At 42.6% G+C, this 26,361-nt stretch overlaps 2 protein-coding genes across 5 annotated transcripts in view; one reads left to right on the forward strand and one right to left on the reverse strand.

Moving 5' to 3' along the window:
• Positions 1-17,060: 17,060 nt before the first annotated feature.
• LOC117752706 (clarin-3) lies at positions 17,061-19,014 on the reverse strand. The gene is made up of 3 exons (XM_034570284.1): positions 18,724-19,014; positions 17,871-18,059; positions 17,061-17,762 (listed from the first exon to the last, which is right to left on the reverse strand). The coding sequence occupies exons 1-3, from the start codon at positions 18,956-18,958 to the stop codon at positions 17,485-17,487; spliced, it is 702 nt and encodes a 233-aa protein (XP_034426175.1). The 5' UTR covers positions 18,959-19,014; the 3' UTR covers positions 17,061-17,484.
• Positions 19,015-21,046: 2,032 nt separating this feature from the next.
• ptprea (protein tyrosine phosphatase receptor type Ea) overlaps positions 21,047-26,361 on the forward strand; it is a 49,725-nt gene continuing 44,410 nt past the window's right edge. For 3 of the 4 annotated variants that reach the window (XM_034570277.1, XM_034570280.1, XM_034570281.1), the window contains exon 1: positions 21,047-21,157. The gene's annotated coding sequence lies outside the window, so the exon portion shown is untranslated. The remainder of the gene's footprint in view (positions 21,158-26,361) is intronic. The other variant, XM_034570279.1, reaches the window with a different exon arrangement.

The following is a 26,361-nucleotide window of genomic DNA, read 5'->3' on the forward strand; positions in this document are numbered from 1 at the left end:
GGAACCTGCGGAAAGAGTCAAAGAGATACAAGGATTAACGGACTAGAACGAGTCCCAGTAAATCCACAGCCGGGGCCTGTCTTCACATCGCTCCGTCTGGAAAACCTATCCCCACAACAATGTAACTTATCCCACCGCTCGCTCCGTCCCCGGAATATATTTTGACAAAGTCTTTGTTCTCACATTAGGCAACTGTAAGGCAGATCATCCGTTATCCGTGACCTTTGTCATAACAAACCATGGCGGTGGTTTTACACACCGCTGAGAAGCCAGGCCGGTTCACATCAGCCGGCCCCGATGTTTCTAACAAGTTCTGGGTCGTTGTGAGTCACTTGAAGCCCCCAAAAAAAATCAAACATGCAAAGGAAATAACCACTTTAGAAAACTTTCCTCCAAATCCTTTACTCCTGTGGATTACGTTTTTTTTCTAACCTCGGTAGATTCTCTGATTATCTCAACGCAGCGACAGGCGTTCTCATAAAGTCTTCAATAAATCTGGAGCCATTCATCACCTACATGAAATTCCAAACCATGACCCTATGAGAACAATATCCAAGGTTCATGGAACATCAATTTCTATGTGCAGTGCAGCAGAACAAATATCTGAGTAACGGCCAATATATAATCATTTTAGCTCGGTTCAGGGACCACTTTGCACATGATTACGCTGCATGTGACCTGTCGGCGGACACTAAAACGCACTGCGGTGATCGCAGCAGTGTGTGAAGTTAAAGGCATACAGCAAAAAAAAGAAAACTTTAATCCGACATTTTTTATTTAAAACTACTTTAAACCAACAGTAGGAATATCTCTGAGGGAGAAAACGTGTTTCGGTGCTGCAGTGATACCACCCGGCTCGCAACACCTGCGTGCTGTCATTACCTGCTCTTCACACACAGGAAGCGGTGACAGATGACGGAGGAAGTAGCCGCCCAGGGGGAATCCATTTTCACCCGCCGCGGCCCCGGCCTTTTGCTGGCGAGACGGAAGTGAGCAGATCATTCAGGAGCCTGGAAATAGCCACGTCTGGGCCGCTCGTCCGTCACTGCGAGCAGTTCCAGAGGAAGCTATCTCTCAGTGCGAGGGTAATGTCGGACGAGGATCCTGTTGTGAGAAGACGCGGCCCACCTGGAGCCCTTCTTGTGCCCTGGGACATCTCGGTGCACGTTGTTCAGGGACAGTTCAGGGACAGTTGCTGCATTTTGCGGCGTAGAAAGTGAACAAGAAACGGGCCTTATGTGTTGTTTATGTTTCACCTGCTCCCATGATGTATTATTCAGCTTCAGCCTGACATGATGGTGCATCTGCCCTGAGGAATTCATCGACAACCCCCCTCCTCCTCCTCCACCACCACCAAAACAACACTCCCCCGGCCCCTAATGAGACCCCCTACCTCCTGCCTCTATTATGAGGGATGCATACCAATATAGAGACAAGAGAGCGGAGGCAGACTGAGACCTCTGGAGCCCTCACTGGCCTAAACCATCAAACGCACCCCTTGCAGAGAGCCACATAATGGGCCTGATCAACATTTAACCAAGTTTTCCCCATGTAAGCTGCAGATGATCTGTGGCTGAAGGCTCTAAATGATAGCCTCTCAAAGGGGACGGGCATGCCCACCCTGCAAAGGCTCCTTTTGTTTCGGCCGCTAATCCCAACCTGCACTTCAAGGCCCTGTCTCACTTCTGAGGCAGCTGCTATCAGGGGTTAGAAAAAAAGAAGGTTTGAAACAGCTTTAATCAAGAAGATGTAATGCTCTGATAAGCTGATCACCCCTTTAAGCATGTGATTATACCACAATCAGATGTTAATATCATGACCACTCATGGCTTTTATTCTTTCATTGCCTATATAATTAACACGCTGACGCAGAATAAAAGTACGTGACTACGTTTCTGTAAAACTGTCGGATTCATCTCCTTGTGGAACTTCTTTTTGAAACAGTGAGACACTCAATAAAATGCAAATCCGGCTTCATGTGCAGCAGCAGCAGCACGTCGGGAAACACAAGAGGAGACGCTTATTTACCAGACAAGTGTTCAAACAAACATCAGTGCGCGGCAAGTGCTATGTGTTGACTCTGGTATCGGAGTCGATCAACCCCAAACAGCACGTGTGTGTGTCAACTATAAACACAAGACTTGCAGCCTTGTCTGGGGAAGCAGGCCTCCATGCTCACTGCTGCTGCTGCTGCTGCTGCTGCTGCTGCTGCTGCTGAGGCTCCCCCGTTAACCCTGAGCCCGGCTCGCTCTGCCGTTGGGGCCCCGCGCCATGTTCCTCGATTAAAAACAAGCAAGTGGCGTGTCGCCCTGACTCATTTAACACGGCCTGTTCCCATTTGTCATGAAAAGGCATTCCAGTGCCGTGACATAATCCAGCATGCACACGTGCGCCCATGCATGTTCTCATATGTGTGTGTGTGTGTGTGTGTGTGTGTGTGTGTGTGTCTCCGCTCCACACGGATGCTGACAGCACTGCTCATCCAACAGAAGTGTGTTGACATGCCCCCACTTGACAAAGGGGCCTTTTTTATTCACCATGAGGGAAAATAGGTTTTTACAAGCCTCGGATAATCGCAGGCACACAAAGGCATAATTAGACAGTGAGAGGGAAGCACTGTGTTTTGCCCAATGAAATAGAGATGGTGTGCTGATGGCTGTGAGCATCACCGGGTCGGTCTCATGCCCCTGTTGTTGACTTAATAGTCACGTACAGGAGAAACAGATGAAGGACAGTTTGCATCCTTCAATTTGAGTCTTATTTGGGATGTGACCTGCAACCTGCCACTTGAATGTGGATGCTTGATAGAGACGTAGTGTGGCATTGCACATGAGGTAAAATCCACGTCCGGTTCCGAACCTTCAAGTTTGCAATTTTGCTCAGAATTTATTCCCCATCACGTCCTTTTTTAGCGAGGCATGCATTTTGGATTAAAAAGGGATCGAGTTCATTCAAGGTGAAAAACTTTGTTCTTTGTGGTGTTTAATCTGTTCCACCATCTGACGTCCACACCTACAGCAAGGGACACGGCAACATGGACCCAGAGACACGTCAGCCCATCCCACATCACGACTTCACAACCAAATTGTTAGTTTAAGCAAAATGTGGACATGTAAAATATTGATCTTTTTTCACGATTTTCCCATGATGTCCCTCTCAGTCGTCTTCTGCTGCTGCTTGAAAGAGCCTTGTTTTTCTAACCCCTACTGTTCTCAGCATGGAGCACCTTTTTAAACCCTTGTCACTACGACAAGAATGTGGTGAATGGCTTCTGTGTGAAGGCCCTCGGAGGCACACTCAAGTTTTTTCTTTAGGTTTCTGTGTCGCAGCCAGAAAAAAAAAAAAAAAAAAGATTGTTACCAAACCTCTACATATTCATCCCCTCTTTAGAGCTTAAATGAGCCGTTAAGAGAATTGTGCGCGGACACACTTTTCTATTTACGTTAAACTGCCGGGGACCGACTTACTGACAGGGACATCAAGATTGATGGGACTCCGTCTTAATTAGGTGGGTCAGGCCTCGGCCAGATAGCTTTGTGGTACTGTCAGTGCCCCTCCCTTTATAAATTGTGTAATTATCCCTTTCATTACACTCCAGCTTTCAGGCTACCTGATAGAATTCAAAGGGAGGTGTCGCTATCTCTTATCATTATGTTAATGGGGCTTGTGACCAGCGGTTAAATCACAATGGGGAGGGGGTGGGGGTTGAACAGTAGAGCTCCAGAGCTAGTCTGCCGGTCTGTCGTGGACGACCCCAGTCAGGGACTTGTCTGTCTGCAGGGTGATGGGCCGGGACATGTCCGCAGGCCCACAGGGGATTCAGAACAGGAGGGGAAAGCCGCCTTGGGCAAGCACCCCCTGACCCTCATCTGCATTCATGGTGCTGAGCAGCTCAGACGCCTCCACTGGAGCCATTTGAATACGGTTAGACATTAATGACCTTCACAAATGAGCAGACAGAAGATGCTTAGTGTGGGTGGACCTCAGGACTCCGCTGTCTGGGGGCGTGTGGTTGGATCTTGTGAAGGCCCCCTTTTTTTTCCTTCCCTTCTACCTGAGTGAAGGTCGGCTTTGCAGTGAGCGTTGGACATATGTGTCATATGTGTACCTGCACCGAGAGAATTCGATAAAGAAGGGAAAGACAAAGGGTTCACTTCCATCCTGTTAAATAAGCCAGGCTTGCTGCTCTCTGCGTACATGTCAACACTGGGAGCTTGTGCGAATCACAAACTAATGACCGAGTTTACGGCTTGGCATCCTCGTCTCGGCCAGTGAACAGAGGAAATACTGCATAATTCATCATCTTCTACTGGAGAGAGATTCTCCCAAAACCACACAACCACACACATGCCTCCATATGAAACACTTATTCAATAAGGGAGAGTCCCTGCTCAGAGTCCACACAACGATGACACATGTTGAACTATGCAGGGCATGGTCAGCTTCTACAATTAGATCAGGTCGTCCATCCAATAAATATAATGAAGATGAATCACAGAGTTGTGCCGTTTTTAATGGCGCGTAAATGGTACGAGCGCTGACAGCGTAATAGCCCGGGGTCTATTGACTTTCCTCATCACACAGTGGCGGACGACATGTCCAACCACTATATTTAACCAGCACATGGGCAATCTTCTCAGGCCCATATTACCGGACGGCCTTTAATGAAGAGCACAATCATCAGGCATTTAGCTTTAATGAAAAAGAGCCACCTGCTGAAGTGCACAATCGGACCTCAGAGACAAGCAAGCGTTTAAAACGATCCTCGCATGAATCGTGCTACTCATGGACTTAATTGACGCGATAATCCAATGTGCTTTGGACTGCAGATACATGAAAGCGCCTGATGGTCGTCTGGGTTTTTTTTAAGCTTTCAAAATCATGAAGCTTTTGGAAGTGAAATCCAAAGTAAAGTCATGATACTGTACTTCATGTACGAGGTGTTTTCTGGGATAATGGCGTCATTGTATCAGGGTGAAGGAGCCCAGGCTCTGGTGTGAACGCATTAAAAGCCGAGCTCATTCCAGAGCCGGGGGAAGCTGTCAGCGTTTCTGTACGACAGAGGAGAGCCGGCTCTCACAGACAATGCATCCTTCATTAGAACACTCTGCCAAATCCGTATCATGTAACCCAACAAAGCCCAAACTACTCACTGATTCTGCAGGGAAAGGCCCGTGTAATAAGGCGGCATGAATGAGGAAATGAATGCCTGATTCAGAGGATAAAGGCCCTTGACAAAATGTTCATTAGCTGATATTTCACCTTAACCAACTTTTTCCATCTCAGGTTTAGATTAAAGATGGAGACGTCACATTGTCTTTCAAGTTGTTCTTGACTCACTTTTCTGTGTTGGAGGGAAGAGAGAAAACACACCTGCAGGTTAGACTGGACCCTTATTTACTGTCAACAACACTGGAACTGCACATGTGGGACGGATAAGTTATAGATAGATAGATAGATAGATAGATAGATAGATAGATAGATAGATAGATAGAAAGATATATTTTTCACATGTTTCAAATGTTGGTCGACAAAACAAGATAATTGAACAAAAATGGAAAAATAATTATTGTAAATTATTTTCTGGCATTTTACATTCATTTTATATACACACACACACGCATATATATATAAATAGCAAAGTAATGACTGATTATTTTTCTCTCAATATAAGTAGTAATTTCAGCTACAGTCATAATGATGTAGGCATGAGTAGGGGTTGTGAGATTTCTGTCTGTGTTTATTTTATGTTTTAGCCTTTATCAACTTTGCCCATTATTAATTCTCACATGCTCTAACAATGGACTCCACATAGACAAAGGAGGAGGAGAACTAGAGTGTCACTCAGTAGAGTTCAACCAGTTCGTAAAATCTCACCAAACATTCATAGATATCAGTTCCCTAAATATGTCAGATTTTTTGGGGGGGAAATCAAGGCCCATTAATTATTCTGTGAAAATAACAATAATAAAAAAAAACACCCAGTCTCGCAATCAGAGAAAAGTGACAAAGAATTCCTGGATCTATTTAATGGATTCTCTCTTGGCCTATGTCCCATCATTCTAACAAAGTTCATGGCAAATCTGTTCAGTAGCTTTTTACGTAATCCTGCAAAAAAAACAAACAAACAAACAAACAGACAGACAAACAGTCAGGGGCAAAATCATGACCTCCATGGTGGAGGTAATAAACCCAAGTTTTCTCTTCACTTGTTGTTTGGTGAATGCACTTTCCTTTTACAGATAACAGTTCTTTATGACCAGTAAGTATATATATATATATATATAAACTGTAGATAACTATATCCTTTTTCATTTAGAGCCACTGGGTGTGTGTTTTGTCACTGCTCGCCCACTGCACTCACACACACAGTGTTGTTGTGTCCCGGCTGCAGACTCGGGCTTTTGTCATACGTGATGTCGAGCTCTTTGAGGCCGTGCCAGCTCCTGACCTGATTATTTTGACATCTTATGGCAAGTAGAAGTCTCCTCTCAGCGGGGTTGTGCCTCAGCACAGCAAAGAAGCATTCCTCTGTTAAGTGTTTGTGTCACACTTAAAGGATTAGAAAGCATTTGAAAAGCACAAGGAATAATGTTTGGAATCGCCCACTGAATAGTTTTACTGCCGAGGTTATCCAGGCGATGAACCGCAAATTCATTTATGGGGGGAAATTAGCAACTTTGCCAGAACACAGCGAGCGAGTGGTCCCAGACTCCAGAGTTTGGGCACCGTTCCAGGAGCTGGCAGGGGTTCTCTGTATGGAAGAGTATGTGTTACCCATATGATATTTTACCCATTTGACAGAATGTACATTTATGTTCCCATATTTCATAGTTTCTGTCAGGGTCATTTTAAATCCCCTCACCTGTATCTTACATTTAAATCTTCACATGTAGGCATGTCTGAAAGCGGGGAAAGGCATGCTGGGATAAATCACAGCAGACGGTTCGACCTCGATGGTTCCCATACATCTCCGATTTTATTGTGTCTCAGGATCCTCTGTCTTGATATGACTGTGGTGTGGTGACAGAGGTTTTTGGTTTCTGGGTGGAGGTCGGAGGGAGGAGGAGAGAGGCCTCTGCTGGGCAGGTTGTGCCACTGATTACTGTAACCTATGATATATAATAAATATAATATAATATTATGTAATATATAATATTTTATTCAAATTATTTTCAAACAGAAATTCAATGTTTTCTCCACTTTCTAACTTCTGATTGTGCTCATAAACCCTTCAGACAATAAAAGTGTTTCTTGCTGAGAATATAATGAAAAATTACAGTGTAACGTCAATTTTAAGGATCAGTTCACTCAAATTACAAAACTACATGACACATTTTCTCACTTAACCCTGGAGATATTTTACTGTGAGGATCATTTTGGAAAACAATTCGATGGAGGTTTATGTGATTCTGTTTTCAAGGAAGATTAGAATTAGAAAATTACATTTATTTGTTTCAAAAAGCAAATATTCAGTAGCAGAAAGTGTTATTATTATTAATGTGGGTGATCAAAAGACATCAGTGTCAATTATCATTGGCTCTACTTTCAAATAGAGAAATTCATCCCATTATTCTGTAGCTAAATTATACATTTTTAAGGGATCATGCACAATAATAAACATAATTGCTACTATTTGATGCATTGTCATAAAATGGAACAGTAGCTTAAAGCTTTTTTTAAATGTAATTTATCATCTACACGTCACAATTAACAGTTTAATTTATAATTTTTAAATATAAAGGAGACAGGGAAACTGTTTTCTCTCCCAGAATTGGATATTTCAAAGTCTTGGCAAATGAAAGCAAAACTTTCTGCTTGAAGTCAAGCTGGATTCTTATGCACAGATTGTTAAAGAGATTGTAAGTGAGAGAAGTGTCTCCTGCGTTCTCCAGTTTCAGCCCTGAATGACTGAGGGGAGATGGACAACACTTGGGAATCCCCAGGGGAAGAAATTCCTCCAAGACTTAGTGTTTTTCTTGCTGTTCCCTCACAAACAAATTCCCGAGCATTTCCATTAGGACACTCGGAGCAGGCTTTCTGTGAGCTTCACAAAAATGTATAAAAAAAGCCAAGGGGCAGCGTTTGTTGCCAGATGAACCTGTGAAGGTGTAATCCACAGCGTTAAAAACAGAGCAGCTGACCTTTCCTGTGAAATATCTGACGCCTGAACTATGAATTCACCTCCTGTTAAATAACATGTCGGTGCTGGCAGGCGGTGTCCAGGTTTTGTTGTAAATCACCAGAGGAGAAATGAGTGACACGTCTCAAATGTTTACATGCGGCCCCTATTCTCCTGCTTAGGATCTGAGAGGCAGGTTGGCAGCGCAGCTTTCCCCCCCTATGCCTCCTCAGAGGTTGTGTTACCGCGTCCATACATCACCCTGACACGGGTGCACTCATTGAAACGGTCCCGGCCAGACCCCGTCTCAAGATGATGACATATTTGCCATTCCACTCAGTGAGGTGTGCAAGCCTCTTTCTCACTGTCGCCGACTCAACAAGTCAACGCTCATATTTACGTCGGATTTATTCCAAGGATATATTGTGTCTTGATGACCTGTAGTTTCTGACAGATCAACTAATTAGTACAAGACCCCAACATTTAGGCTGCGACATCGATACTTGGCTGACCCTGCCTGGGAGCCCCCTTCGGCACAACTTCCCCTGCTCCTCCTGGGGGTAATGGAGGGAGGAAGAATGTGGAGGGAGGAAGTGAGTTTCCTCCAGGCAGATTGCTGGATGAAGAGGCTGAGAGACGGACAGATGACAATGGCGGAGAGGCCGGGGCCTGAGTGTCGCCCCAGGGAGACCTACACCCAGCTACATGTTGGCTCCAGCCACTATGCGCTAAGTGCACCGAGCAGAGGCCTTCACACGGCGGATTTGGCAAGGTGATCCCTTCACCCACCCCCCATCCATCTCCTGCCAGCCGCTCCCCTTCTCCCTCCGTCCCATCTCACCCCTCTCTCCTCTTCCTCCCTTCACTGACACCCGACCAGGAGGTGATGAGTTGACTCACAGGGTGAAGACAAGTCTGGGATCAACACTTTTTCAAAGTGGTGATCTGATGCACTTTTTTTAGGCAATGGTGTAACTGATAATCGACTTGAAATTTATGTGTACGTATTATTTTATTTTTTGTTCATGTAAAGTCATTATGAAAGAGCATGCATACATTCATATTTCATATAAGTGTATATAAAATATATACATATTTATTTTAAAGAACTGTGAAGATTCTATACTAACTGGGACTCATTCTTCTCCAATGGACAAACCGTGTAATTAATGGTGACACTTTCTAAATAACCCCCCACTTACTATGTCATTTCCATAGTGTGATTTCCTGTTACTCATCTCTCAACATATTTGCAGCTGATGTTCCTATAAAAAACAAATATTGCCTTATGTACCTGTTGTATTAATCTAGATTCAGTATTAACCTTTGGTCAGTTTTTGTTGTTTTAAATGTGCTATTTAAATAAATTGACTTTACTATATTACTCAAACATCCCTCACAGTTTCCATCACTTCAGGGGTTATTGGTTTGGTTTAATATCCAAAATAAAATTAAAATAAAATGTTTTTTATAATCTGGCCTGAACTGTCTGATTAACTTGTGATTGTGTTTCTTACCCCCTTGGACTTTGCTGTTGGTGATGTCACAAAAAGCTGGAAAATCAAAACCCAAATTCTTACTTAACTGGTTGTAGGTCGGGGCTGTGGTGAGTTTGGGGCTTTATGGACAAATTGTTCCACGCACATGCAAACAGGCCTGAAGCTCCTCCGCTCCCTCCTGAAGTCAGACACCGCGTCTCCACGTCTGTGCTGAATGCCACTGAACATTGCCTCCTGCAGTGAGGCTGCATTGTTTTTCGAATGCAGGATGTAAGAAAGCTGATATCAAATTCTGCCCCATTCAAAGAACCTCTGTTTTATCAGGGCAGGTGATCACAGCTCTTAAAGCATCGCAGAGTGAAGTGTCACAGCCACGGAGGACAAGGTGGAAAACCTGACGATGAATGGAGCCGAGGACCCAGAAGTATTGAATTGCAGCCACATTCCTGGAGGTAAACTTCAGGTATATTGTGAGTGCTGTGGTAATTCGTAGTGTCTTATGTCATGGTTCAATCTCTGTTTTGTATTCTCATCGCTCGAGGTGTTGATGTTGAGGCGAACGGCCTGACAGATGAAGCTGTATTCTTTATGACAACAGCTCCGAGGTGTCTCTGCTTCTTTTTCCTCGCGGTCAGGGCCGTAAATCTCAGACGGTCGTGACAGTGATTGACGGCCCTGAGACAGAGCTTTGCAAATCCTTTAATCCGTTCATAAAGCTCAATAGGGGGCACTTGATGCACTTTATTCCAGCACCTCTTCCCATCTGGCTTCTATAAAATACACTCTGTGCTGTCAGATGCTCTCAGAGCCTTGTCAGGAGCTGATGACATGCAAGGCGGAGAGATTTAATGCAACATCATCACACAAAAAAACACTAAATTTGAGTGGCATACAAATACTAGCACCCTCTCTTTAACCTGCACATTCATTCCTAATGATGAAATTTGAATAATTGCCTAATTGAGCTGAACAGGCCAAGAAAAGTGTTGTTTTTTTTCCCCAAACAAGGGAAAGGAAATACTGTACAAAGCAGACTAGAATTTATATGTGCTGTTCCATGGCTGCAGACTGCTGGAATCTGTGTAGTTTATGGCCATATGGATTGGAGAACAGCTTGCAGTCTGTGACTATCTCAGTTACAGTGGAGTGTCTGTGATCTATGGATTCGTGTCCCGCTCCGGTGACGGCCTCCTCCGCACAGAAACCCTTTTTTGTCTCAGGGAGACACAGATGAACCTTGAAAGCGCGGAGAGATATTAACTCCCACGTGAGATAAAGGCATCACAGGCTCATGAGACATACAGACAAGATGCTTGATGCTCATATTTCAAAGCATTTCAGCCTTGACTTTAAATATAAAGTGCAGGTTATGTTAATTTATTTAATGGTTGACAATGACTACAACTATCAGTGTGGTGCAAGTTACAGATGGTGATTTGTTTGATTCAGCTGTTGAATGCTGCCCCCTGGTGCAGAGTGTGAGCAACTTTGTCCCCCAGGAGTTCTACTCAGTAGAGCGTTTGCATACCTCCCAGCAGTCCCCTTAAATTCTATCAGTCCCCTTAAATTCTATCAAGCTGCACCAAAGTTCACACACTCACAGATACAAGTTCCCTAAAGATGTCTGTTCTTTTCATCAAGATCCATAAATTATTCTCTGAGAAATTGGTGAAAAATGAAAAATGCCTGATCTCACAATAGTTTAATTTGTTTAAAAGAAAATAGTCCAGAATATAAAATAATATAATGCAGTATGATAAATAATATAAAATAACAAACATCTGCCCCCTGATCTGGATTTGCATTAAAATGTAATGGGTTCGTCCTGGAGCCAAAACACATCCTTCCTCAAAGTTTCACCGGAATCCGTTCACTTGTTTTTGTGTAGTCTTGCTTACAAACAAACAAATTAACATAAAAAAAGGGGTGAGTTGCTAAAAAATTAAAATTAAGCAGGCGAACGTTGATGACAATAAGAACTTGTGGGTTGTTCTCACATGATTTCGTTAAAAAAAGTTTAAAAACTAAAAGATCTATAGGCAGGTATAGTGAACGATGTAAAACAGGCTGAGTTTGAACAGGTGGTTTAATACACATGTTGCTGTACAGTCCTGCCGGCTCTAACCCCCCCCCCCCCCCCCCCCTGCTGTGCATACTGCCAAGATCTGCCCCAGTGTGGGACCCTGGAGGCTGTGAAGTCCGTGTCTGTCCTGAAACTATCCTCAGTAAATCATTTCAGGAATCAGTCGTGACCTTCACTCACAAGTCTCCTTGGTTATACACTGTTATATAATGCATATAATACAACAATGATTTATACATAGTGCTCTTTTTTCCCACTCTCTGATTTGTCACACACTGTTTTGAGTGTTCAGGAGAGCAAATGTGATGCCTGCGCGGCCTGATCTGAAAATGAAGGAATGATGATGAGGACTCACAGGCCTTCTGTCTTGATAAAAAACAGGTCACAGTGACAAACAAGAACAGCTCAGTGTGAACAACAGAGAGACATTCCCTGAGTTAAGATCATGTCAGCAGAGTTTCTGCATATTCAGTGTTTCACTTCCACAGAAACTTAGGAATATGCTTTTTTTACAGCTTGCCATGTGCAGGCTGAGGAACAGGGGTGACAGGGCCTTTTCTGTCAGGGCTCCGGGTTTTATGCTGAGATATTTGTTTTTCTTTTTACAGTTTTGTGTCGGTTGTGTGTTAGAAACCTCATCGACACCCTCACTCGCTGCGGTGACTCCTGCGGAGAATCTCCTGCTTTGTTCTCTGACTCTCACTTGGACAGAATGTGCGGAGGTTCTTCAGAATTCAGGGCATGTCTGAAATCAGCTTTCGAAGAGCTTTCAATCATCTTATAAAGTTTTATTTGTACTTATCTGTCTTATTTTATCTTATTCTATCGACATTTTATCTTTATCATCTTAGCATTTTTCTCATCAGTAACATTTTTTACTTTTGTTGTGTAATCTTCCCATTGCTTTTAACTGTTTTCTATTGTGTGCCTTTGATTTTTCATTTTTAACTTGTAAAGCACCTGTAACTAAGTTTTAAAAAGTGAATTATAAATAAAGTTTGTTATTATTATTATAACATTTTATTATAACTTTGTGTCTTTTATACAATATTTCATTTTCTTCAATTGATAATCTTTCTGAAATACAGCCATTAACATAAAACCCTAAAAATCTATTAAACTCTGTGCAGTCTTGCTCCCCCCCCCCCCCCCCCCCCCCCCCCCCCCCCCCCCGGCCTTCTTAAGATTTACTGTCGATGATGTTAACCGTTTCTCTTGGTGTCCAGGTCAAATGGCGCCAATTCAGTTAAACCGTGTGCTGTGTCAGTAGGTTAACTGTGTCCCTACGTGTTGCAGCCACTGATATCTATCACACCTGCCAATCAGGGACACATCCATCAACAGCGGTGTCAAGCGGCATGGGCCAGAGAAAGTGCCTCGCCCCCCCCCCCCCCCCCTACCATCCATCACTCTGACTGTATGCTGTCATCTGGCATCAGATGAACATTTCTTTTCCTTTATACCACACAGACGGATCGGTCAGGAAAATTCTGCACAGAGTGATCAGTTCAGTTTGTCCCCATCGAGGCCGTGAGACCACGCAGAGACACTCTCTGTCTTTTCTTTCTCTCTCTCTCTCTCTCTCTCTCTCTCTGTCCCAGGTAAAGTGGAGAATTGGCTTCAGGTGATGTGGAGGAGATCTTATCTTCTGTTAACAGAGGAATGACACCATAATGGAGCAGCAGGGGTGCAATTACCTTTTAGCCCTCCTCCTCCTCCCCCTGTCCTCCTTCTTCTCTCCTTCCCTCCACCTTCACCTCAGCCTTCACTGACAAATTAAGATTAATGACGGAGATAAATAAGGAACCTGCCTCCCTCTCAGTATCACGTGGTCAGGGTGAGTGTGGGACTGCAGCGATGCAATCACTTGTTATTATTCTCTTGTCCTGTTCTTTTCAAAACGTTATTGAAAGTAAATTATAATTTTTAAATCCAAATTGTCAAATGTAACGCTGCCTTCTCCTTCTTAGCAAATTAATAAAATGTAGTATTTTAGGCTCATATAAATTTATCAAGAATAGACAACATTCTATACTTACTTACGAGAAATTACATGCAAATGGTGTGAAAACCAACAAAAAGTGACTAATGGCAATGACAATATGGTTAAAAGGTCACCTAGTTATTATTGTATATATACTTTTATATAAAAACATTTTATTTATTGTTTTGTCTTTCTTCTTTCATCTTCTTTATTTGATTTCATTGGTGAGTTTTATCTGGCTAACTTTGCACTCTTTTCTATTCTGTGAAACACCTTGTAACTCTTGTAACTCTTGTAACTCTGGTTTTTTAATGTGCTATAATAACAAAGTTAATAATAATTATTGTAATTATTATAAAGAGAAGTAAGTGTGAGATATTTACAATTATGAACAATGGTAGACGAGAGATAGTTCCAGAAGTAAATGTGGTGTGTATGATGGCCTCAAGATGCATCAGTACCAGATCCATAAATGTTTAGTACCTTATAAGAAAATGCAACAGGTACAAACACCTCAAGAGACTCTAACTATGGAGGGAGAAGGTCATTCAATCAGTAATGTAAGGACGTCAAATAAAAAGGCTCTGAGGCATAATTAGAGTTTATTTCAATATTTCTCTCTGAGGATTTTTCTCAGTGCTCCTGTTGCCTTCCCACTTGCACTCTACATGTTTTGTAATAGTGGATGCATTTATGAACTTATAGGTAAGAAGCCTCTTGAGGTGCTGGGCCCCTCTAAGTTGTCCACGTGAAACCACCTTCCGAAGGATGAAGGAGACGAGACCCCCTTCCCCCAGCCCACTCTGCCCCCACTGGATTGGACTCTACACGGCTGAATGTGAGCCCCCCCTGCCCTGCAGCTGGAGGTGTCTGTTTCACGGGCCTCTGTAATGCGGGACCTGGGAGGATATGGTTTCACAGGTACAAAAGTTTCAGCTTTAATCCTATCACACAGAGTGAGTGGTCAGGGTTCAAGGCTTCCACATAATCCTGGGTTCATTCATTCCGGCGAGGCCGAGAGTATGCAGAGAGGAAGAGATTATACTGCCCGTCTCTGATTTTATTCAATCAGTGTTTGCACAGCAAACGGCGAGAGGGATCTCTCAATAGCAATTCAGCTATTCCACACCTCAGCGCACACAGGAGAAGATCAGTGGAAGATACAGTTAAATATCTCCTCTGGCAGCTGGTAAACAGGTTAATGTTCAGAGTCAAGGGATCAGACAACCATTTAAAATGCCAGTATACCTGTGTACAAGGAGGCTTTTATTTGTTATCAAGCCAGAAGTAAAGATACACAGAGCATTTATGTTCCTGACTGGGAAGAATAATATTAGAAATCAAGTCAAGATAAGTTTGAGTGTCGTTTTTTATAGTTTACTGACAAGCTGCAGTTTGTCAAAGGGTCAAGGATGAATTGCGAGAGGTGAAAAATAAAATAAGAGGGTCTCTAACGGCCGATGGATCTGTGCAACAATGTGAGGAGCTTATCAATTGCACAGCAGGTGTTTTTTACGCTGAAACAGGCTTTGACACGACCTCCTCTGGGGAATACAACCTGCCTCTGCTGCACAACACAAAAGGTCCTGGTCACAGCTTCAGGGTTGAGCCAGGCTGTCTCATCCTGCACCGTCAATGTATAAATGTCCCTGCAATGTCACACATGCCTGTTTTAATTATGTTGCCTTTAATAGATGAATGGAATAATGAATAAAACTTGATTCTGACTTCACACGAAAACCTCAGACGACACAGAGGATGTTTCTGCTCCGCTAGAACAATTCTGTCAGGTCTGAAATGCTTTTGATTCGCGGTAAGAAACGTACATTCTCGGAAATTCAATACATATTCACGCTGACGAGCACAAAGCTGATTGCTGCATCCTTCCACGGGTCCCTTGAAGTGCAAGACTTGAAGGAAGAGTGGTTCTTTTGAAGGCGAGTAGAAGGCGTTTCGGGGCTGAGAGGTGCTGGAAAGGGCATGTCCAAACAGACTTTAGGCCCTGAGTGATGGGACACGGGAAACGGTAACAGGACACCTGGGCCCTGCTCCCATGTCAACACAGTCATGTGAATCACAACGGTGAGAGCGTCTGAAGATCCGGGAGACAATAGACGCCGACTTTCGACAGAACCACAAGCTTTGTCTCAAACGCTGTATTTGTCAGCATTTCATGTTAGTTTTCTTTGCTTGGAATCCTTTGAAAATGATTAAACAGATCTGTGGAGAACATCTTTAACTGTCATCAGGGCTGTTTATCCCACATGGAAGAGGATACTGACGTTTAAAGAGCTCTCTATCGTGAGCCATGAATTGATGAAGGTAAAGAAATCTCCGTGCTTCAAGAGGAGGATACTTCTGGCAGCATATGGACATATTGTAGAGTGGAGCAATTCAGCAACTGACCAACCGAATTGAAAAAAATATTTATGTTATTTTTAAACTGTTGAAATAGTCACACAGAAGTATTATTATAAATATATATTGACTTTTTGTTTACGTCCTTGTCCCATCCATGAACATGGAGTAGGCAGGGTTTACCTATACTGCAGCCAGCCAGCAGGTGGCGATTGAGACACTTTGGCTTCACTTTTGGGAAGCTGTCATGTAATCTATCTTTGTATGTAGTTTATGAGTTGAAATTGTTAGTTAGCTAAAAAACTAACAAATTAAAAGTAATGACTAAAAGGACGAAACATTCATTTTCTGCTGCTCTATGTGAGACTGGTATAAATACAAACGTGACCAAACTTAAAACACTGACACTTCAACTGTATAAAAACAGAACTGCAACAATACTTTTTATTTCATTAACAGTATAAAATAACGTCCAATTTGAAATCAACTCCATGTGCATATTTAAAACATTATGGCTGGTGCTGTTAGATACTTCAAGTTAATTTCCTGTTAGCCTGCATGTGAAACACAAGCTCCAAAGGTGTGTGTCATTTTGTCCTCAGTCACTGAGGTATCACTGAGTATGGACGTTTTAAAAAGAAACGGCAGTAACAATTACCAATAATTACCACAACTAAAATTTAATCTAAAACGGAAAACCTGATTAAAAAGAAGCAAATAGTTTTCTCTTGTTTTGAAGATTGGTGATGGGATCTCTCTCTTTTTCCATCTCCATCCTCTCAGAGATAGAGGGCAGCAGACAACAATGAATTCCTTCTGCCACTTCACTCACTTCTCTCACCTTTTACCAAGATTTAACCTTTAGACCTTTTTATGTCCGTTTGATTCACTCATAACCGACACTTGTACGTATGAATGTATTTACCTATTTGTGCTTCTATAAAAAAAAGTCATATCTTCAACAGTAAATGATGGACAAAAATCCATCATTTGAAAATTTAAAACTGCTTTATTTACATTCACTGATTCATCCAAACATATAATGGACACATATGGGAGTCGTTGTATTCATGTAAAGCTGTTGATTTATAGGACACTTTGATGTATTGATTTTAATTTGTCATTTCACTATAAAAAAATAATGTTTTTTTAATACAGTAAACCAGAATAAATATATTTTTAATGAACATTATTTCAAAGCCCCAAATATGTAAACCTAAATCATTTGATATACAATTGGACTATTAAAAGAAACCACTGCTCTGATATGACAACATTTAACGTTGTGATGGTGATATGTGATCGGACATTTCTCCACCTTATCTGTAAATGCTGTACATCCATATTGTACTGTGCATCTCTGTAATTTCCCATGACAGTAAAGTTGCTCCAGAAAGTCCTGATGAGCAATTTGTCGACGCCGCTGATTCCATTGCCGTTAATACATCATTATCTCCTTGGGCGCGTCCTCAGTGGGCCTCTGCTGTTCTCGCCTTTGTTTATAGGCCGCGTGCTCGTAGAAGTATATCACGACGATGGCGCAGAGAGAGAGTCCCGTGTATGGGATGACCAGGTAGTATCCCAGTAGCAACTCTGACGACTTGTTCCTCAGGCCAACCTCAAAGCCCTCGGAGAAGCTTTCCACCAGACCCTCTGCCATGTTGGTCACGTTGACGTTCACCGCAAATATGGCGAGGACGACAACTGACATGAATGCTGCAAGGAAACCATTGGTGAAACTCCATTTAAGATGTCTTCATTTGTGATTTTCATTGGTGCAAATGCAAGAAAAATGAGCTTATGTGTAACATTTGAGTTTCTTACTGCTGAGCGAGCTGCAGACATAAATTCCCATGGGCCCCATGTAGGTCTCGTAAGGGTTGCTGACAGCGTTGTAGAGGCTGATGAGGATGCTGCAGGCGGAAAACAGCAAACACAGGGCCAACAGGCACAAGACCAGAGCGTGCAGCGCCACCGGGACATCGCTACCCATTTCTATCAGCTTAGGAACCACTACTCACACACACACACAGATAGCGAAAGAGAGAGTAGAAGAAAAACATTACAGGTTAAATACAGTACATTATACTATAATGGGCGAAGTCACCATAAAATACTATCGTTCATTTTCTCTTGTAGGTCACCAGGCCGCATATTAAACAGTATCACCAAAAGAAATGTGTTAAAAAAGTTCACAGTATTATTATTATTATTATTATTATTATTATTATTATTATTATTATTAATAAATTGAAGGTGGTTTTCCAGTTTAAATTGACAGTAGCCTAAAAAGATTATGATTTTGAAAGCAATTCAAAAAATATATCATGCAATTTTAATATATTACATCGTAGAGGTAAATTTACTATTTATTACATTGGTCCAAATTTGTGACCGGTGCTGATCTCTTTTTCACTTTTTCACACTTTATTATTGTTGTCGATGTTGTTATTATTATTCATTCATTTTGACACTGCTTTTAACAATGCTCAGAGACAAAGACACTAGGTAAAGACAAAACATAAAAAATAAAATACAAGCAAATATTAAAAATATGAAATACATCCATCTAATTTTACAGTGCTACTTTTTAAAGGCAGGAAATCTCAGAGGTTTTCTTATTTAAAGTGTCTTGTAAATTGGCAGGACTTGCCCTTTCAGAGCCTCGGAAGGTTACCTTGAAAATCTAGATCCTTTTGCCCAAACGAAGGGCAGAAGGATCTGCTCAATATCCCTCCAAAAAGCCTCAAAGTGATCATAGCGGTTCCATTAAAGAAGCTGCTTCCACCACTTGTGCACTCCATGGTCGTCCGAGCCCACCCTGTCGACATGCCCCACCCCATGAAGCCAACAGCTAGGGCAGTAATGCTCGCACTGAGAATGAAAAATAGGGTCTTGGCTGAGGAAGGCATTATCGATGTATTCCAGTTGCACCAGTTAAATCAAAATCCCACTGTCTGGTCTCCGAAGCTCTTATGAGGCCTCAGAAGCAGATTATAGGCGCCTCTGGTTCCCTGATGATCCTGTGCATGAGTTTAGTTGGAGGGTGGAGTGACATGTAGACTGGTGGTCATAAAACATCTTGATTATGACTGACCTTTGGTTTAAGAGGAATAGGCAGGGCTGGTTGTCATGGTAAGGACACCAGTTTCTCCCCAGACAGATAAACATGAGGCCAAAGAAACTCGCATCTGACGTCTGGATGTGTTGAGATTGTTGTGAAATCTCAGAGTTTAACAGAACAAAATCCTTTAAGGACACGTGGAAGACGATTGACATAACTCTAGTTCCCGTCTTTCAGTGTCTGCACCTTTTTGTGTTTTCACAGCCTTGGATTCAAAGTCCAGTTCTGGAAATTGTAGGATCATAAAACATAGTGAGGATTAATTATTTACCTGTTTCACTTTTAAACAAAGTTATGGGAAGAACAATGATAACGAGTGCTGAAGCCTGGACAGGGGTTGGTATCCTTGGTCTTTACATGAGGATGTGTGTGGTGGTTCATGATAACAGAGGTTGTAAGTGCAATAAGACAAATGATATATCCTTAACATGTAAGACGTGAATACAAATAATAACATAAATAAATAGAGAGCTGACAACTATAATTGTGTGCGTAAAAAGGAAGGATGTATGATTCATCCAGCTCCAGTAAAGCTTCAGCAGTTCCTGGTAATGGGACAGGAAGTAAAAAAATCAGTTATCTTACATTTAAAAAAATAAGTGTAACATAATTTCAGCAGCAGGCTGATATTCAATTTACTTATACAATTATAAAGAGTTACATTTATTTGATCATTTTATCATCATCGTAACTTTGATATCATATTGATAGTTATATAATCCTTTCAAGGTACGCACTTCACAGAGTTAGGGAAGTAGAATCAAAACCAAATAAACCATTAGTTTACATCACAACCTTCCTCTCAGAGTATAAACTCACATGATATCATTATATTAAATATGAATATTATTTAAATATCATAAAATACACACATTTGGACCTTGTTAATATTGTTTTCTACTATTTATCTCAAACATTATGAATTCAATATGATATCATAATGATCCTAGCTCATTCAAATCATAATCATCAGTGTGGTTTATGACCAATAACAGCCATTTTCCTGGTATGGAGAGAAACAACGATAAATGAAAACTTTCCTTCTAAAGTATAGTTTTGTTTAAAATGATAGTGTCTTTAAGTTTTCGTGGATTTTTCTATATCCACCTTCATCCCATCCAAAAGACACCTTAAACAAACAGTACAGGAATCAAACATTTAGCATTTCTACTGAGACTCATCATGGGACAAAGCGCATGTCCCTAGGCCACGTATACAGACGCAGTACTAGTTGTAAGGCAAGATTAGTTTATTTGTAAAGAACATTACAACAACAAGGCAATTTAAAGTGCTTTACATAAAATACAAAAGCCATCATGACAAATTGTAAAAGCAACACAAGGCAATAAAAAAAACAAGCATTTAAAAATAAATTAAAAGAGTTAAATACAAAACAAAAGAGTCAATAAATAGAATAAGAAATAAAAGAGTGTAGGAAATTAGTAATTATTTGATTTGATGAAAAAGCCTGTGGCAAACAAATTAAGAAAACGACATCAATTTCGATAACTTCACAAAGCACTGAACTACAGAACAGGTTCATCACTTTTTTTGGGGTCCCCTGGAAACATTCCCGTTGTCGTTTTCTTAATTTGCAGCGTGTTGCGTTCAGAAATCTTCTTTTGTTGTTTTCTTAATTTGCAAGTTGTTTTCTTAATTTGCACGTGTTTTTTTGTTTTTTTTGTTGAGCTCTCTCGGCCACCGTCCGAGTCGAGCTGAAGACAAACCGCATGGACACGTTTTTCTGACACACAAGTCCTTTAATCCTCGGTGTGTCCTTAAGGTGGCGATACGTTGCGACTCGCCTCGCGTCCAGGCGGTGGCGCCCTCCCCTCGCCTGAGAGCTGTCAGCCAGGCAGCAGCTGATGTGTTGGAGTAAACACTGACTCCTCCTCCTCTCCGGTGACAGGCGGCAGCGCCGGAGCATCGCCTCGCCTTCTCCAAACACCGTCCTGCGCTTTGGACTTTACCGTCGACGCCTCCCAAGGTGAGTGATCACTTTATTTCCCCGTGACGCATTTCGCCCGTTGACACTTATTTCACGAGTGGGAAAAGGTTTTTAATTCAAACCTCAGGGGGGGGTTCACGCGCAGCCGGACGCCGTGCTACCTGCGCGTCACGGTCGTTCGTCTCCGGTGGGAAAACGTCCATTTCAGGTGCGCGTCCCGCTCTCACGTGGCACCGACCCACGATCTTGCGTTTGAATTTATTTTTTTTACGACAACCTGACTGGAGTCGACCCCTGTGCGTCAAATGTGGGTTAATGGAACACGCGTTTTGGAGTTTCTGTCCCCGTCTCCTCCTCTGCGCGTTATTCCTCCTCCTGCTCCTCTATCTTCTCTATCTTCTCTGTCCAGTTCATCTCCACACGATCATCGATCACGTTCTTCATATTCTGGATGCTGGTTGCTTTGTGGTTGAACTGGTTTCAACATGTCGGTGAGCAGAACTCCCTCTGCTCCAGATGTCAGAGATGGATCTGCTCAGGCTGGTCGCAGAATTCCTCTCCAGGGTTTCTGAGTTGGGTCTTGAGTTTTGACTTGTTTTGAAATGGAGCAATCACCGGACATGACAGTAATACAACGTGGGGAAGGTTGTTTCCCAGGGAAGGTCAGAGGTCAGGGTCAGCAACAGATCAGCATCCCTGCAGCAGGTTGTCTTTACAGCTAAGTGCTGGGTTAAGGGAAATAGGAAGTGTGACTTGTGTCTAATCTGAGATGGACACGAAAAGTTAAATGAGCCAAGACACCACTGGCATTATGCTCCAATGACCTTTCACTAAAGAACGGACTCTGACAGCGGAAAACGTATTAAACATCATTCTTAGGGCAAATAACTCTGCATGCTTATCACCTTCCCTTTCATTGCTTTCCTCTTATAGGACTCATATTTACAGTTTCTGGGTTTTAAATGCTCTGCTGTCACTGTACTTTGGGCTGGAGAAAGATCAAGGTTCACTCATGTCAGTGAAACATCTCTAAACTTTGACTGAATCTCGCAGTCAACCTGACAACATAGCACATGTGTTGTAGAATGAATGAATAAGAAAAATAGGTTGTTTTTTAACGTGGAAAGTTCAACTTGTGTCCCTCCGGGCAAAGAAAGAAACTATGGCACTCAGTAGAGTCCATATATGCCAAGGACAAACCGTTCCCTAAAAACAAGCTGCACCAAATAGCTCAGTTCCCTTAACATTTTTGTAATCAGGATCCATGAATTAGTATCTGGGAAACCTGTGAAAATATAAGAAAAACGCTCACAATGTTGAAGAAAGTGAAATACTTTCTGTTCTACAATTTCTAACAGGGATGTGAGATAAATCCGTCACTGTCCGTGTGGTGCCATCATTACAACATTTTTTTACCAAATAAGTTGGCGTGACTTCCTTTTTTGTTTAACTAGACACTGACTCATTCCGCTCCTTTCATTGCAAAGGCCACTCTCTCAGTGTCACCTGACCTCTTTTCAGCTCACCTCAATTTGTCGGGGCAGACGAGTCAAAAACCAGTCGGCTGTCATTTTCCTGCGCCCCAAGACCGACGTTTTATTCACCAGACTTGAGCCGACAATCAGCAACAAAGTTATCAACTATAACGTCTCCATTTTCCCCTGCGTTTTCCAGCTTTATCATCACACATGTGGCTTCATTTAACCCAGTGTGAGTTATTTAGCAGCCACGTGCTACGTCCTTCCCTGCGATTCTACTTTACCTGAGTGTTTGTCTTTTCGTCTATTTCATTTTTTAAGTCTGTGTCTGTCATTGACTTTTAATTCTGGGTTTCGATTCCACTCCGCTGAATGGACCTCAGGAAGGACGATTCTTGTCAGAAGCTAACGAGGATGCACTGAAATAAACAGTCAAGAGTTTTCCAGGACGAATCACAGGAAGCAATAACATTAAACTGGTGATTGATTTGTTTTCTTTATCTCTTTTCTATTCCTGTCTGAACTCTGTTGTGTGTGAGCTCGCTGAGAAAAAGAAGTAACCCGCACTAGTGTGAACTGAATCTCCGTCATAATCAAACTGACGTCATGTACAATAACATATTTCTAATTCCAGAAATGTCTGTCTGTGTGTGGCTCACAAATCTGCAGGTCACTTTTACGGTTTTAGAAATAAGGATGCAACCCGCATCACCACAGGCCAAGGAAACGGCGTTTAGAACGAGCACAGCACTAGTAAAATAATTAATTGTGAACAGGTCGATTGTACTAGTGTGTAATTCTCTTTAAGGAATTGAGCAAATTGTCAACAGGTTCCATAGTTGCAGTGGCTCCTTCCAACCTACAGTGAACTGCTGTTTGACACACTGCCAAGATGTTGTCCTCCAGTTTTTTAGGACGGTTAAAACTGGCGTACAGGAATGCGTGCGAAGCGCGTGCTATGTGAGCGTGGGCGCGCTGTGCAAAATGAGCAGATGCGGTGATTAATGAAATCCACAGTGAGGTGGAGAGCGCTGAGTTAACCTCAAATTGCCAGTCACGGATTTAATCCCCCCACACTCAGTCTATCTGCCACCTCTCTCTCTTTTTCTCTCTCTCTCTCTCTCTCTCTCTCTCTCTCTCTGGCTCTCGGAAACACCCCCGACTCTTAACTTTGAGACTCCACGCTGTGCCGCGCCGTCTCTGAGGCTGCGACCACATTAATTGCACTCTGCTTCTAGGTACGCTTTATTCCTCAAACAGGCGGAGAAGGAACTAATTGCTCTACAGTCAAAACTATTGGGGATGTGCCCGACTTGACCCTGAACTTGTCAGATATTTGCCGGCAGAGACGGGGTGTGGACCCTCATGAAGAGGGGCTCGTGAATTAGGCACGGAAATAGTTAGATCCTCCTTTTCATGCAAACAGCGCATGTTATTTTTCATGTTTGCCCTCGTCGAAGCTTGCAACAGCATATTTAGCTGCACTGTGTTGCAACCATAGGCTTGTTTGTGCTTGCGGCTAGTGCTACAGAATGCAAACCCTGCAGCTTGCCTTCTGATTTTGGCATCGTGCTGAAATGATTTAGTAATGATAAAAACATGCAGAGTGAGGAGATAAGAATTTAGCAGGAAACTTGATTAGAAACTCAAAGTGCGACAAAGTAACGAGCAGGGGGAGAGTGTGGTGGGGGGGGGAAGTGTGTGCCGTGTTTGAAAACTGTGCCAGAGTCGCAACAGTGAGAGCAAAACCGTGGAAAGCAGAAACAGATCATGTGAACACGGGGTATTGCTTCCTGCCTGGAGGACTTTTTGCGAGAGCCGGAAGCCTCACCCGGGCTTCGCCAGAGGTGGGACCTCGGTGACACAGAGCGGGTGTGTCTCCCATCAAGGGGAGGCCCCGTAAAACACATGGCTGCTGTGAGGATTGTGTGCAGCTGTGCAAACTGCTACCTGCGGCCCTGCCTGTAATTCTCCACACACACACGCACACACACACACACGCCCTCTCACCATCTGATCTGTGTTACACTCAGGACCAACACTGTGCTGCTGCTGCTGCTGCTGAAGGGAGACACTGCTCTGGCTTGTGATTGAAACATGTGCAAGCTGAAGCCGGGCAGATTTGTGTTTGTTTACTATGGAGCTGTGCTTAAGACTCGGCCGGACCACTGCGGCACTGAAACAGCTGGACAGAGATCAAGGTTCTCCCTCGCTCCAGATGCGTCAGAACTCATCCACCATCTGTTCAATGGAGGCATTGTGAGTTCCTCTGAGATAGCGGCGAGGCCGAGCACATGAGACACGAGAGAGAGAGAGAGATAATCGTTTGTGGGAGAAGTCCAAATTAAATCTGTCGTTCCTGTCACTCCTTAATAGTGCTATCATTAAAATCCCTAAAGGAACACCTGACCTGTCTGTCCTAATATTTGTTATAGCGACTGAGTAATCACACAGATCTGCAGTGATTAGTTTGAAATTTTAATCAGTTGTTTTTCTTGCTGTCACTTCATAGTAAGTTGAGTATTTGGGCATTTAGACAGGAGCATTTATCATTCATTAACTCCAGAGGTTATGTTTTTTCGCACCGTCTGCTTCTTTGTCAGAGCAAATTTCTTCCAAACTTCTTGGGAGGATGGGACATGATCCGAGAAAGGACCCCAGGATTATTCTTTATCACTTTGACATTGCGAGATAGGCTGTTTTGTTTTTTTTACATTTTCACAAATTTCAGAGGAAATGATCCACAGATCTTGGATGAAAATAAAAATCAGGCATAGCTGAAAGTTAAGTTTGAGCAATTTGTTGCATCTTGGTGGAATTGAAGGCGACAGTTGGGCCTTGGCGGAGGAATGCGCTCTATTGAATGTTAAGATGATTTATTTAGGCCAAACAATTAAGCGACCCACTTTTTTGAAGAGGTGAATGTGTCCATTACTTTGCAAGACAAATGCAGAGCAAGAGAGAAAGTCAAGGCTGTGCTGCACACCCACACATGTATTGACAATTATTCTGGCTGATTAGATTCCTTCTCGGGTTGAGTTCAAGTGGAGCTGCACTGGGAGTTCGCTGCAAATGTCAGTTATTTAAACGTAGAAGCGGCCAATAGTGGGATTCCCATGCTGATAATTTAATACCTCTGATAAACATTAGCATTTCTTTTTACTGTCAAGAAATATTGTAGCTAATAAACACGACTTTGTGCAACAGAAATATTTTTGTGTCATTGTAATCATCAGATTTACGCTAGGACCTTCCAGGAGTTCCCTGTCTCCAGGCTGGGAACCATGAGGCTAAGCCCTCCTGGTTTGAATCAGAGAATATATCCAAGGCAACGGCTTCCCAGTGGTAATATGGGTGTATTCCCTGCCTCCAGGCAACGCATAGTTTCTCTATTGTGTTTCTGTCAGACGCTACATGAGCACATTACAAAGTACACCACAAAGCCCTTTAGAAGACAAGTTTCTGGAAATTGAGCCGGTGACCTCGCAGTTGTTTTTACGAGTGTCCGAGGAGGAAAAGAAACCAGACACGTTATTGTCTGCGTGGTAGCAGGAGAAAAGGAGAACTTGTTTTGGAATCACAACCTCTCCATACTTGACATCTAGCGTCAGCTGCTGTTGCGTGTTGACAGCTTTGATTTTTGAACATAAAAACCTGTATGGAATTGAGCCGTCGTTTTTTTTCAGGCTGAAATATGGCAGCCCAATTTGTTGACCTGCTCGGGGACAGCAGGGGTGGAGCCCAGAAAAGCTTAACTCCCCTCGC

Source organism: Hippoglossus hippoglossus, chromosome 19, assembly GCF_009819705.1.
Source record: "Hippoglossus hippoglossus isolate fHipHip1 chromosome 19, fHipHip1.pri, whole genome shotgun sequence".
In the NCBI taxonomy this organism is placed as follows: domain Eukaryota; kingdom Metazoa; phylum Chordata; class Actinopteri; order Pleuronectiformes; family Pleuronectidae; genus Hippoglossus; species Hippoglossus hippoglossus.